We start from the raw sequence: 13,471 nt of genomic DNA on the forward strand, positions 1-13,471 counted from the left end.
TGCAGGTTACTGAACCTTTAGTATGCATATCTTCCACAGGATTCATTTGGTTATACATGTAACCAAAAACAACCCACATAATCACATACACTCGCGGTGTAGGCGACTTTTATCTGAATGTCATATCAAGTAAATACATCCGTTTTCATGACCCTGATCTGACTTACAACTTAAATATATATTCGATATATTTTGATCCATAACTCTGAGGATTTGCAAGCATTCGTGTCCTATTTTAACATTGTGACACAAGGAGTGTCCAAGATACACGTCACAGACATGTAGATTGAAGTTATAATATCCTAATTGATTGTATTGCATGTGTATTTGTATACCGCAAACTTGTTGTGAATTATAGTGGAACTCCGAGCAAACATGATGTATAAGGCTAAATCTTTATATCTAACGAGAAATGTTTTAAGGAAACACAGTCGTCCCACTTTCGTATTGAAGTTCAACCTCTGTAAAAAATGCAATGTATTCCTTTAAACAACATTTTATTGGATGCATCTGCAGACAACTCGCCTACATGAACAAAATGAGGAATGCAACGAATATGAAATAACAATATTTACACAGCATGATATACAATTAGGGTTCACAATGCTTCGGGTATATTACAATGCTACAAAACAAGGAGATAGCCATGCAAGGACTTTAATAATATTGAATAAAAAATTCATAAAACCAAACGCAATAGAAAGTCTTGCGTAGTCTGCTTGTTTCAAAGATATCACATGTAAACCTAAAATTTCCTCTATCATACTTGAGTTGTTGGTTACAAACACATTGCAGACCACATAATGAAATCTTCCATTGTGTCCTTTAGCCATGGCTTTTGTTTCCGTCTTGTTATGGTAATTATTTATCAATTAATATGTAAACTAATTTATATTCCGTTGTACAGTTTAAATGTTTCCACCGGCCACCCTATTTCCCCAATCTGTCCATTTTTCGCCTTAGGAAAAGCCTGGCCTGGGGGAGGTCTGTTAAGGTAGTTCATTTGACTGGTCACCTCTAATGAGCGGTCACCCTCTCCGACCATTTGGAACTTATCGTGTGTTGTGGTACGATGTTGACGGTTTCCATCTGGACCTAAAAAAATAGGGAATACACATCGTCTGTTACGGCAACAGAAACCATTAAATGACTTAAATATAATATGTTGTATTATCATATTAATAGCTTAATTAACCTGGAAACGCAATCAAAATCAATAGGAAGAAGCTAATTTGAATTTCGTTCGAAATCAAAACTTTACAAAAAACATGTCATTTTGTTATTATTAGTTTCTTTGTTATTGTTTGCTACCTTATTTAAACCTTTCATTTGATATATTTTTAAAATGTTAACGGAGGTTTAAATTGGAGTACGTAAGAAACGATAACTTTAAACCTATGTTATTAATTTACGATTTACTAAATAATTTATATTCTATTAAAAGTCCTTTTAAGACCAGAACAACTTATTTAACAACAATTTTTATCAGCTGGTTTTAGTTTACGGTTTAATTTTTGTCGGTATTTAACACTTTATAAGGTATGAAAAATGTGTTACAAATTCACAATTAAGAATATACTGATTTTCCTATCTATACTATCGTATAATTACCTACCTGTAAACAAAACTGGACCCTGATAGGCTGTCCACATCTGATGCCCGGATGTAGCACCTTTGGATGATGACCCCATAGCATTGGCATGGCCTCCGGGCAGCTGTACTGACGAATGGTGTGAAGAAGTGCTAATGAAGGAATCAGGACGAGAGTCTCGTTGAGACATCTGGAAAGTTTCATATCAAACACTGTGATGTCAAGATCATGTGGTGTGAAACAAAATAGATAAAAACCGGTATGTAAATTAAAAACAAATGAAAATGAGTTACCAAGATATCATTTATAGTCAATTGGTCCTAAAATGATCACGGTATATTAAATCTCATCAAAGCGTTTAGTGAGATAACACTATAAACGTGCAAATATTTCCACTAATGCAAAGAGACACAACATGAACATACCGCAGCCTTCCAATGCATACCAACAATTACACACAACACATCACATACAGGAGAGGTCTTCCTGAAATGACCCCAGCTGCTGGTAGGACGTTAAGCATATCAAAGTGTAGAAAGTTAAATATTGGTTTGTTTGATGAATGTGGAAAATCACAACAAAACACAGATACGACAATGTAGAGTAATGTTTACGATGATTCGGCAGGGACACACAGGAATAAAAACCGTCTTGTTCTATTAAAAATAATTAATCTTATTTATATAGAACAAGGTTAACAAGCACTGTCGCCATAGTGACGACCAATACCCTCGCTGCATGAATTTAGTAATAAATCCATTAATAGGGTCCATTGCAGAAACCTATTTAGTTTACTCAACACAGTTATGTTTACAGACATATAGACAGACAGACGGACGGCCGAACAGACAACCCGATCCCAATATACCCCTTAACTTCGTTGCAGAGGGTATAAGGCATTGCTGCTTATGGATGCTCTCCCGGGGATAGAAACCTTAAGATGCCGATTATCGATGAGTTATTTTGTATCTATTATATAAAGTTTTCTCTCCCATACATGTACCTACGGGTGTAATACTGGCTGATTTCATGTAATACACTCATGTCACCTGAGGCTGTACATGTATTATATAGTCACCTGTACATGTAATGTACAGCCTCGTGACGGCACGGCGTCAACAAAATTACAATTTTCTCAGTAAAATTTAACATTTATTTTTAAGAAATTAGGCAGGCTTTACTATAAAAGATGCATGATTTGCGTTGAAAATATCACCCAATTTCCATTTATCGAGACGTGACTTGCAGTCACGTTTTATTCGATTTTGTTTTAAATGGCGGGATATCATAGTTGTAAAATTGCTATAAAACGTCGGAGAATGACACACACATACAAATAATTTCATATGTGCATATTCGTATTAAGGATAGGGATATCAAATGTTGTAAATATCTCGGCAAGCTGACATTTTGTGACTCTCTGGTAGAATAACCCTTTCCTTTATATCCGTATGTTACTGCTGACGCTCATCTTTACCATGTCCATATGGTAATTATCAACATAGATTTGTACGTCACTGATAGGTTCTCATTAACAGTGAATAGTCAACATGACGCTACCTGATTTTCTTGTAAATTTCAACCAGTTTACATACACATGTCTACAGTATCATGGGCGCCTTTTTTAGTTTCATTAATACAAGACTATATATTCGAACCAAAAAACATGTTTGACCTTGAGGTTTTTTAAACAGATGATACAGATGTTGTTTAATTTCTGGTATTACCATAAATTATCAATACCGGCGGAAAAGTGAAATTCTATGATTTGTTTTGTAATAATTCTGCCTTGGATATAAATATGTAATATTTATGTAGGTCCCCTAAACGAAGTTGGGCTTATTGCTTTTGGTCCGCGCACATTTTAAATAACTGTTTGTCGGTATAAGGGTGGGTGCCTCGATGTATTTTTATTTTCTAAACAGCATGGTCGTCATTAACTGACTTCTGATTGGTCAAAATTTAGATGTTGGCTGACTTTCAGTGAAAATGGTACCTTGTGTATCGGGTTTTGATATATCTAACACAATAGTAACATTTTGGAAAACGTTGTGTTCGAGGGAATAAAATACAAACTCCTGATTGGTTGAAATTTCGATATAATTTTACTACAAAATTGGTACATATGAAAGGGTCCTGAGGGATACCGAATGACCACCCATTACACTTGGCAGATTCAGAAGTGTTGGAAGATACAGATATCTCATATTAAAACGGTATTTTCGCTTTGCTCTATAAAATCGTGTCATGTGTACAGTATCAGGGATAATTGGTTTTATCCGTTCAGCAATTATGAACAATTTCTACAACCCACAGGCTCGTTATAACTGCATAATGACATACTCATTAGCAGCACGTAAATGTAAACAGGGTTTCAGTGGCAATGTGCGTGTATGGGTCAGTTAATTAATGTCGGTCAATTGATCGAAACAGATACAGACAAAGGACGACTTGCATGCTACGTGTACAGTCATTCTTTTCAATGCCTTATTAGATTTTCATTAATTATGCAAAAATATAAAAAGATGTGTGATGAGAGTTTATATTCAAATGATATGCTTGATTCCAAATTGTAGCATAAAAAGTATATAATTGTCATTATCTTATCAATCAACTGTTTTTATTTATTTATACTAAATATTTTGTTTAACGTTATATAGACTATGGATATTTTATTTTTATTTTACTATAATGAAGTTAAATTTCAATTTCATATAATAAATTATCATAGGAAAGCAATATCTGGGCTGCATACATACACAGTAACATCAGTAACTACATTGTAGCTCTCGCGGGTATCTCGTTTCTGAAATATTGTTTATACTAAGTATCGACAGTTCTTGACCATGTGTAAGACGAGCTGCTAAACTCATCATGTAATCAAGTTTAAATGAAGTCTATTATTATTATTATCTGGTAATCATGTCACGCTTACCCACCACGGACGATTTTCCACAATAGCGGTGTACATCAGAGGTGTTCATTCACCACAAATACGTTTCTTAATGACTTACTTAATACAGAAATGCGTTTTTATATTTTAATCTTTAACGGACGAGAAATGCTGGTATTTGTCACTTGGCAGATTGGTCTGATTAAAGTAACCTGTTGTTGATGTTTTGTTTAACATCATATATAGCCTCTTATTTAAGTCGATATCATTATATAACACCACTGTATTTAGTATTTACATGCACACAACAAGAATACATACATACATCCGTCTTTATGTACATATACATTAAAGTCTGACAGTTTTCACAAACATAAATGATTTTGTTCAATCTTTAAAATGGCCATAGACTTTCCTTACCACAGACATGTATTTGATTTGATAATGATAAACACGTGCAATAGTCAATAACTCAAAATCCCTTTAAACCAGACCTACCTTGTTACTGTGGTGTTAGTTCCTAGTTAAATGACAGACCTATATCAGACTTCTCAGCAGTGATATGTCTGTAGACTGTTAGATATGAGTATTTAAAATCGGATCTATGTATTGTTATGATATGAATGAAGACTATTATTGATATTCATATTTTCAAAGGGGTGCAAGTGGGGTATTTTTTTCTGTAACTAAATTTTTATGAATTCAAAATACTGAACCGTATTCTAAAATAAAAAATACAAAGTTTAATGTAAACAAAATGGGTATACAGATCGATTTTATTTCCAAATCAGTTTAACTACGGCAAATAAAACTTATACATACAATTTTTGGGATATTTCCAAAAGGGGTAGAACCATAATATACTTAGTCACCGATATAGAGCAACCCGTATGGAACCTCTTCAGGAAGGAATGGACTTGGCGGATTAATTTTAAACCGTTTTGAATACACTTGTACGGTTACTAGTTTTGTATACAGGTCACGGTCATTATAGACTGCCTTTATGGTATTTTATTTGACACATTGAATAACTCTGATTCTGTAATGGAAACCATTGTATTTCACAGCGTCGTTTATGGTTAGCCAGGACCGCATGGGTAGTAGTACACCGATAGAACTTAACTACAGTAATCTATTAAGTTAATTGATAAGTATATCTGACATAAGAGTATTACATGGTTCGGTGACGGAATACAATACCATAAATACGTGCATTCTGAATAAAGAAATCGATTATCATATAAACTAACGACATTGTATATATTTCATTGATATCAGCTCCTGATAAGACTGTATCTTGAAATGATATCCAAAGTATATAAAGTATTATAAAGTAGTCTTTCCTTTACGATCAATGAAGGATTAATTTATTAGCAGTCATCTACACTACACAATCCATTAACAGTAATGGTTATACATAAGTTACAGTGTAAAACACGGTCCCTGTCTTATTCAGCGTAACTGTATGGCACTCACTCCTAATAGTAAATAATTAAGTAACAATATAGTAAATAAAACTGTATAATTCGGAATCTGTCTATATCAGCCAAATAGATTAGACCCACATTCCCAAGATCCGGTATATACAATTTATATCGAATAAATTATGTAAGATTGTTAGCTGATTATCACTGCAACAGATGTGAAAACAGCGAAATGAGAGTACAACGGAAAACTAACATTTGTTTGGTGTCACCATATAAATTTTCTTATGCTGTTATCGTTTTTAAGAAAGGTAGTCGGCCTTTACGTTTTAACATAATTTCATTTTGTTTGATAAATTCTTCCATACCTGTTTATATATTTTTTTCTTGAAGACCCCTTAATAAATGTAACCTTTACCAAAAACTTGTGGGGGCCAGTTTGTTGAACGATGCAAAAGGAAGCGTTCTACACAAAGTATTATAGAGTTACATATGTACATACAATTTCCGTCGATATAAAACCAGATAGTTTTTATTTATGTACCGAAATATTATGTAATGGTGTAGTAATTCAATCAAATACATTTAACACTTCTGCTAACATAGATATCACTCAATGCAGTGTATCCTATCCAACACTATATATTTCATCCATTTAATACGAAACTTAAGTAGTGGAATTAGTAAGCATTGGCTTGTATAGCATGAATTAAACCAGTGACAATCACAAATAGGATCATGACATAATCTGACATTTAAATATGGATAATTGAATCCATAACGATTCTGTTAAAACGTAGCTTTATGCTTTCCTTTGTGTATGAACAAAGTACAAAGGAGTCCGTAAAGGTTTTTAAATGTCCAATTGTTTAAATCTGGTCGATATGCGCACTGATTTTTTTTAAAATGATGAACGTTGGTTGGTCGGCTTAACATCCCAATAACAGATAAGATAATCTAAGGATAGCTTCCCCATTATGAAGTGTATAAATTACACGTGTGAATGTCTGTATATAATGAGAGGCTGTGGTATTTTCGTGTTGTGTTCCTTTGTAATAGTGGAAATACGTGTCATATTTATAGTGTTATCCAAATGAAGGATACCTTAAACGACGCCAGAAGATCAACGTTCGTCAATGTACATTTATGTAAATATAAAGAATATTACGTCCTCTTCCTCTTCTGTTTCGGACACAACTAGTTAATACATATAAAATTTCTCGTTTGTATTCTTTTTAGTTCATAAAATATCATAAGTCTTGTCTTTATATTTTCTGATGCAATATTTAGTTAAATCGCGAAAGTGTAAACTAGAACTATAACTATACCTAGGCTGTACAACATTGTTGTAATCGGGACTTATTACGGCGATTATGTGTTCCCACGAATGATTTAATCATAGCAGAGGTCTTTATGAATGGGCTGAGTTCGTATGTAACTGAATCTATTCTAATGTAATGGAAGGATCGTAATTGAATGGATATATATGTTATTATGTATAAAAGCTAAAGGTGTCCTATTCTCCCTGGTCAGGAAATCTCTGTAACGATTTCATCTTAATACGGCAGCTAATCATGGACACAGATCATTAAAATATCAATTATAAAGACATCAAAGAACTTCCTCCGCCGCTCAGAGGTTAAACCATAATAGAGACAAATTGTGCCCACTAAAATTAATCGGCAGTTTTTATATTGATTCCGGGCATTGACCATCACAACGGAAAGTGACTTAGGATGGGTTGTCATCTTAATGTGGAACGGGAGTGTTAATTAAATTTGATATATACCCAGACGGACGGTAATGGCAAGATCTCTCAAGATACACGGTTTTGCCGAATGCGATTTTAATTTTTACATATATTTTATTAATTACGTACGCAGACAGCATCGAATGTGATTAGTTTGTTGAACCTAAACGACACGTTAGAAATAAGCCATACAAACATCAATATACCATAAAGCAAACGACATATTAAGAAAACAACAAGCATACTGAAAGTATTGCGGAAGCAATATTTATCAAAAAGGTCAAAAGAAAGTGATGTCAAGAGAGATGTTAGGCTGGAGAAGGTCAGCAAGTACAATTCTAACGACTTACCTAAAGAGAATAATGTATTTGTTTGGTGTTACACCTTCATCTTAGGCTTGCGATTAAAGCGTTTTAGCGTTGAAATAATTATTGATAAAATTTGAGAATATTTAATTTTGGAAATATAGTGGCTATGACAATAATAAAACTCAACTAGCACAGGCCATTTGTATATAAAGCTTTGTAGTAGCACATGAGACCAATGACTTTCTAAAACAAAGGTTACTTTGACCTTCAACTGACCATCTTGAACCTAAATGTATCCGATATGATTCTTTAAAGATATATGCAATAAGGTGTACGTAGTTAAAGATATAGACACGTCAGATTGTTTTTCATTAATAACAGTGACCATGACATTGACTAATCATTCCTAAGGCTCTCGGAAAAGACACTTCTGTTTTACATATGTGAGGCGCATGTTTTACTGTTTATTTCTTATTCTTAAAATATTGTCAATAAACTATAATTTTAAAAAAATAATATTTTCAAGTACCAGTGACCTTTGAATGTGACATTTTAAGCCTTTTGCGCAAGACAGTTTGCAAAGTCACACTCTCGTGTGATTATCAACAATGTACTTAAAAAATAAAACATTAGTGAAAGATAAACCTTCGAATTTGATTCTTAACTGAATCTAACATTTACAGTTTTACCGTGACCGGTTGCTTAGGAACTTTCCGCCTGGCAACGGAGAATGTTCCCTGCTTTTAGTTCTCTACTCTCCGCCAGGCTAAGAGATAACTGGGGAGGCGGGAACCAGTCTACGGCGAATAACGTTGAGATATATTTTGTAGCCGCAGTCACGTTGTTTTGTATAAAGTGAAAGTAGAAGTATCCTATGCCAAATATTGTTTTTCTTGTTATAAACTCAATGCTAATAATTCATTAAGGCTATGATTATGATATGAAGCGGTTTCTTGCAGTACAATAAGTCAATGCACACAATTAACATTAAGAACAAAACACACGACATCGATAAGAGTTCAATCGCCTGATTGGTCAGGGGAGATAATTCTTTCGTCGTTTATTTACATGGCATCTAAACTGCATTCATAACAAATATAATATTTCTATTTGGTAACAGTTAAAAACAATAAACCAAAATAGATAAACTGCTGTGCTCTCAGATAGGCTTTACCTAAAATTATATTATCTACTTTTATTGAATGAAATTTCAACAAAATGCATGGTGTTTGTTTTCTTTATTCAAATTTGTCAAATATTATCTAGTTTTTGTAGTTTTGCCCCAAATTCAATGCCAAGTTGTATTACCTCGTCAGTTAACCATTGCATGAAGTCTTGTTAAATATGCTCCGTCTGTTCGTAAGCATTCAGATCATTTCTAGTGATAACATTAATTTTAAGACAAAACGATCAAATGGTTATGTCGATACAATTATTATAAGTATATATTTACATTGCCACTGCTTAGTACCTAATGTTGCTACTTAACCCAATGCATGTCATTTTCCAATATTAATATTGCCAGTTATGCTCTGCCGAATACTCTGGCGGGTATTTGATGTCATCCAAGACCAAAATAATAATACACATGTACTTCAATTTTTTTCCAGTTAATAAATTCAACAAAAAACGATATATTAAATATTTTTAGATAACAGATAATTTGCTACTTTAATGATCAATATCCTACACAAACAATTGGCCATTGTCCTATCATTACCTAGGCCATAGAAGAATAACACATAATTCAATAAGCGTTTGTTGATAGTGTGTCTGTTATTTAATCGTTTTGATAGAACGATAATAAATACTAGTGATTAATTAGGTACAATTGTATTAAGTATATATGGGAAACTTAAACAATTGGCTTTGGAAGTCTAGTGCTGGCGAGCTAAACTCGGTAACTATGCCTATGTAACAGAACGAGGCCTACGAACCTGTATATATATTTGGAAAAGCGAATATATAAAGGGAGGCAACTCCAAGCGCCCTGTCACAAAACATCGACCTATACTCCACTCCACTACTTTAATATATAAATTTAAGCATGAATGGTCCCTACAGGCACAATAGCCAACTTACATTTACTTACAAATCGTACCTAAAACCAAAACCAAACAATCATGACACCTGATTAAGACATATTATTACATTTTCGAAGCGAAATCCAGTGAAAATTTTGATATTTCCACTCGCTTTCGACCAATCAGAATGCAACATGGATAGTGGAAATATCAATTTGATTGTTACGTCATTAGCTTGTGCACAAAAATGACTTCATATTTTTGTGTACGAATATAACGTTATACTTACAAAAAAATACGACTTAATCATCGCAAGGGAAATAAATCTGTGAAATACCATGACGGAATAACCGTTGGCGGATGGAAGCGAGAAAACAATAAATAGAATATTCCTATATTCTCTTTTTAATAATGATTTTATTGCCGATTCTAGTAATGCATTAACAATCTCGTTCAATTGACGTGGTTCTTAAAAAGGTGATCAGCTTTATTAGTGAAATTTTTAATATCATTACTAATAAGTCACTTAGTGTGTAAATATGCATTAAAATTCTTAAGAATCTGATACAATTTTGTAAGGTTGGTATTTTAATGAATTGATTTTCTAGATTTAAAAATTGTCATTAAACCGTGATAAGTCTAATGAGCTTTTATGAATATGTGTTAGTTTATTTCTGGTTACCTAAACCTAAACAGAAGGACAAGGCATTGAACGACGTCATCGCAAAAACGATTTGAACATGTGTGTATGTAGTAACAAAATGGCGAGATGTGATAAGGAGTAAAATATACATTAGGACCATGTCAAACTACAGATTACATCCTTATTAGATTACATCCTTATTGATATTGAGGTTCTGCCTCAGATAACCACGATTAGCAAACATATCTCGAGTGGTTGTAATATTATAGATAATGCCGATATTGAGGTTGCCTCAAGACCCACCTTCCAATCAATACCCTGTGCTTTCGATTTCACCGTCTGAATTATAGACAGATTTGGACCCACTCGCGGTTTACATCATGCATCATACAGAGCTTACAAGTAAAGCGAAGAATGCATTTCGAAACCTTTCATAAATTAGCTCATGATAAGTACTTAGATGACTGTGAATAATGATTAGATAAAACGGTCGATGTAGACACTCGATTATTCCTGGAGAATTGTACGAAAACGGAAGAACAAAACACCGGACACATGTACCGAACTAATATTCGATCGGAAAATGTGCCGTGACCGAAATGCGTTGTTGAAACTTTTTTGCAGACTTTTATGAAAACCTATATAAAGATGATTCGACAATGGATGACACCAATCTTCTATTTGCAAAAACAAGAAAGAACTTGAATCGTAGTTTACTTTTGACGAATTGAGACAACAATCAGGCAAATGAAACTAAAAAGCTCCAGGACCGATATGGTAACCGAGCGAAACACATTCGATTTGGGAGGGAAAGCCTTATTGAAATTATCCAAAAATTAATGTAACGCTATCAGGACTACCGGATTTAATTTCCCAAAACGTGGAAAACGAGGTAATATATTATCCGATTTATAAAGGTGGTTTTAAGAAGAAAAATAACCAACAACTACAGGCCTATCTTCGTTTGTCTACCAGTCGCGTATATAAACTTAAGAAAGTGTGATATTAAAAAGAATATCGGCCCGGTGGATTGGATACCATGCCATATCAATTTTCTGCAATACAACAACAAGGATTCCAGAAAGGGTCTTATTGCACAACCGCTCGTTACGTCTTCGTGATGTATATTTGAAAAATATCGAACAAAACACAAAGTCTATGTTCTTTCTTAGATACATTATGGCTTTGACACTGTTCAACATAATGGTATATTTAACAAACTTATATAAACATTGGAGTGACGGTACACTTATTTAGAAATATAGTTCAACTCATACGTAACATCTATAGTGCAGTAATCCATAATGTGCTCAATCACGCTGCTTTAAAGTTCAAGTCAGTTAACAAGGTGATATTTCAACTTTCCTATACTTACAGCATATTAACGACATGCTTGTTGATCTGGAAGCGACCCACGTTGGCGCTAAAATCAAATCCATCCCGTGTGGGAATTTGTTTAGCGAGAAGTCGCACTAGATTACTCCTAATTCCGAAGCACTACAAACTTATACTAGACGTTGCACAAAGATATTGCTAATAAATGGTAAATTCCAATATAATTGCATCGAAATGTAACATACTAACATTCGCTGTGCATGCCTAAATTATGAGGTGGACAATTCAACAACAATGCAATTCGTTTAATTGCGGAAAAAAACAAAGAGGACGCACTTAGGAATCATTCTCTCCTCTGACTTGAAAACACCGATGCCGTTGACAACGCTTGCAAGAAAGGAGTAACATGCTACATTCTATCACTCGCATGGGAACTGGACTGTATACACACTAAACACTCTTACACTTTGTTAGTATTTACAAGAAAGTTATACTTCCGTCCGATTTACTTATTTGGATGCGAACTATGGAATAACTAACTAAATGTGATATCCGCAAGCTTGAAAACATTCCAGCACTATGCTATTAAGCTCATTTTAAATCTAAGACGATCTACGCGATCCGACATGTGCGAAAGTATAGTTGGAGTACGCCAGAATCCGGAAGAATCCAGAGCGAAAATCGAAAAGAGGAAATTTGTACTTCATTCGTAATATTATCGAATGCACACCCACTAGTGTTCCGAAAAAGCATCTTTATACGCAGACTATTCAAGTATAAAGACACACACAAAAGCAAAGCAATATGGGTTTTATCCCCGATATTGTGTCTATTTTAGCCAAGTACAATCTATTAGACTTCATACAGTGCTATATCCAGTCCGCAAATTTTCCGTCAAAGATCCAATGGAAGCTTTTTGTAAAAGGAGCTATAGCTATACATGGAAGAATCGGTCGCTTCATGAGAGAATGGACAACGATAGTGATTTCGTGAGATTTAAATATGTTCACTCCACATATGATAAACCATATCACATACTGCAAACAGCGGATATCGACAATAAAACAGTGCTGTAAATCTGCAAAATGATTACCTGTGTTCCCTGGAGAACAACGCATCATATGTAATTTATGTGATAGGCCACTAACGACATTAAAGACATTTTGTAACAAGCTGTACAAGAAACATTACCTACCTGAGAGATACTTTTATGACGAAAGTGATTGATTATTATGGTATCGCAGCCATATGTAATTATGTCTAAACTTTCTGAAGAACTTTTGATTTTTTCGTTAGAACTTGACGAACTTGTGATCTGTTCCAATAAATCTACAATGCATCAACTTTTTTTTTCATTCCCTGTACTCCTGAACTTATGAGGAAAAAAGAATGATGATGATGATGATGATGATACTGTATTTTGTAATCAATGTTATAATTGCACAGTGATATGCGAATGAAATTACACCAATGAACGTTTAACAATGGACAATACGAACGTTC

At 33.9% G+C, this 13,471-nt stretch overlaps 1 protein-coding gene across 2 annotated transcripts; it reads right to left on the bottom strand.

Annotated features, from left to right (window-relative positions):
* Positions 1 to 480: 480 nt before the first annotated feature.
* LOC138329442 (protein SPMIP2-like) lies at positions 481 to 5,128 on the bottom strand. Of its 2 annotated transcripts, none has more exons than XM_069276454.1 (3): positions 4,983 to 5,128; positions 1,616 to 1,781; positions 481 to 1,095 (listed from the first exon to the last, which is right to left on the bottom strand). In XM_069276454.1, the coding sequence occupies exons 2-3, from the start codon at positions 1,779 to 1,781 to the stop codon at positions 890 to 892; spliced, it is 372 nt and encodes a 123-aa protein (XP_069132555.1). In that variant the 5' UTR covers positions 4,983 to 5,128; the 3' UTR covers positions 481 to 889. The 2 variants fall into 2 exon arrangements, with proteins under 2 accessions (XP_069132555.1, XP_069132554.1); XM_069276453.1 differs by lacking the exon at positions 4,983 to 5,128 and adding an exon at positions 4,527 to 4,587.
* Positions 5,129 to 13,471: the final 8,343 nt, after the last annotated feature.

Source organism: Argopecten irradians, chromosome 8 (genome assembly GCF_041381155.1).
Source record: "Argopecten irradians isolate NY chromosome 8, Ai_NY, whole genome shotgun sequence".
Taxonomy (NCBI): Eukaryota; Metazoa; Mollusca; class Bivalvia; order Pectinida; family Pectinidae; genus Argopecten; species Argopecten irradians.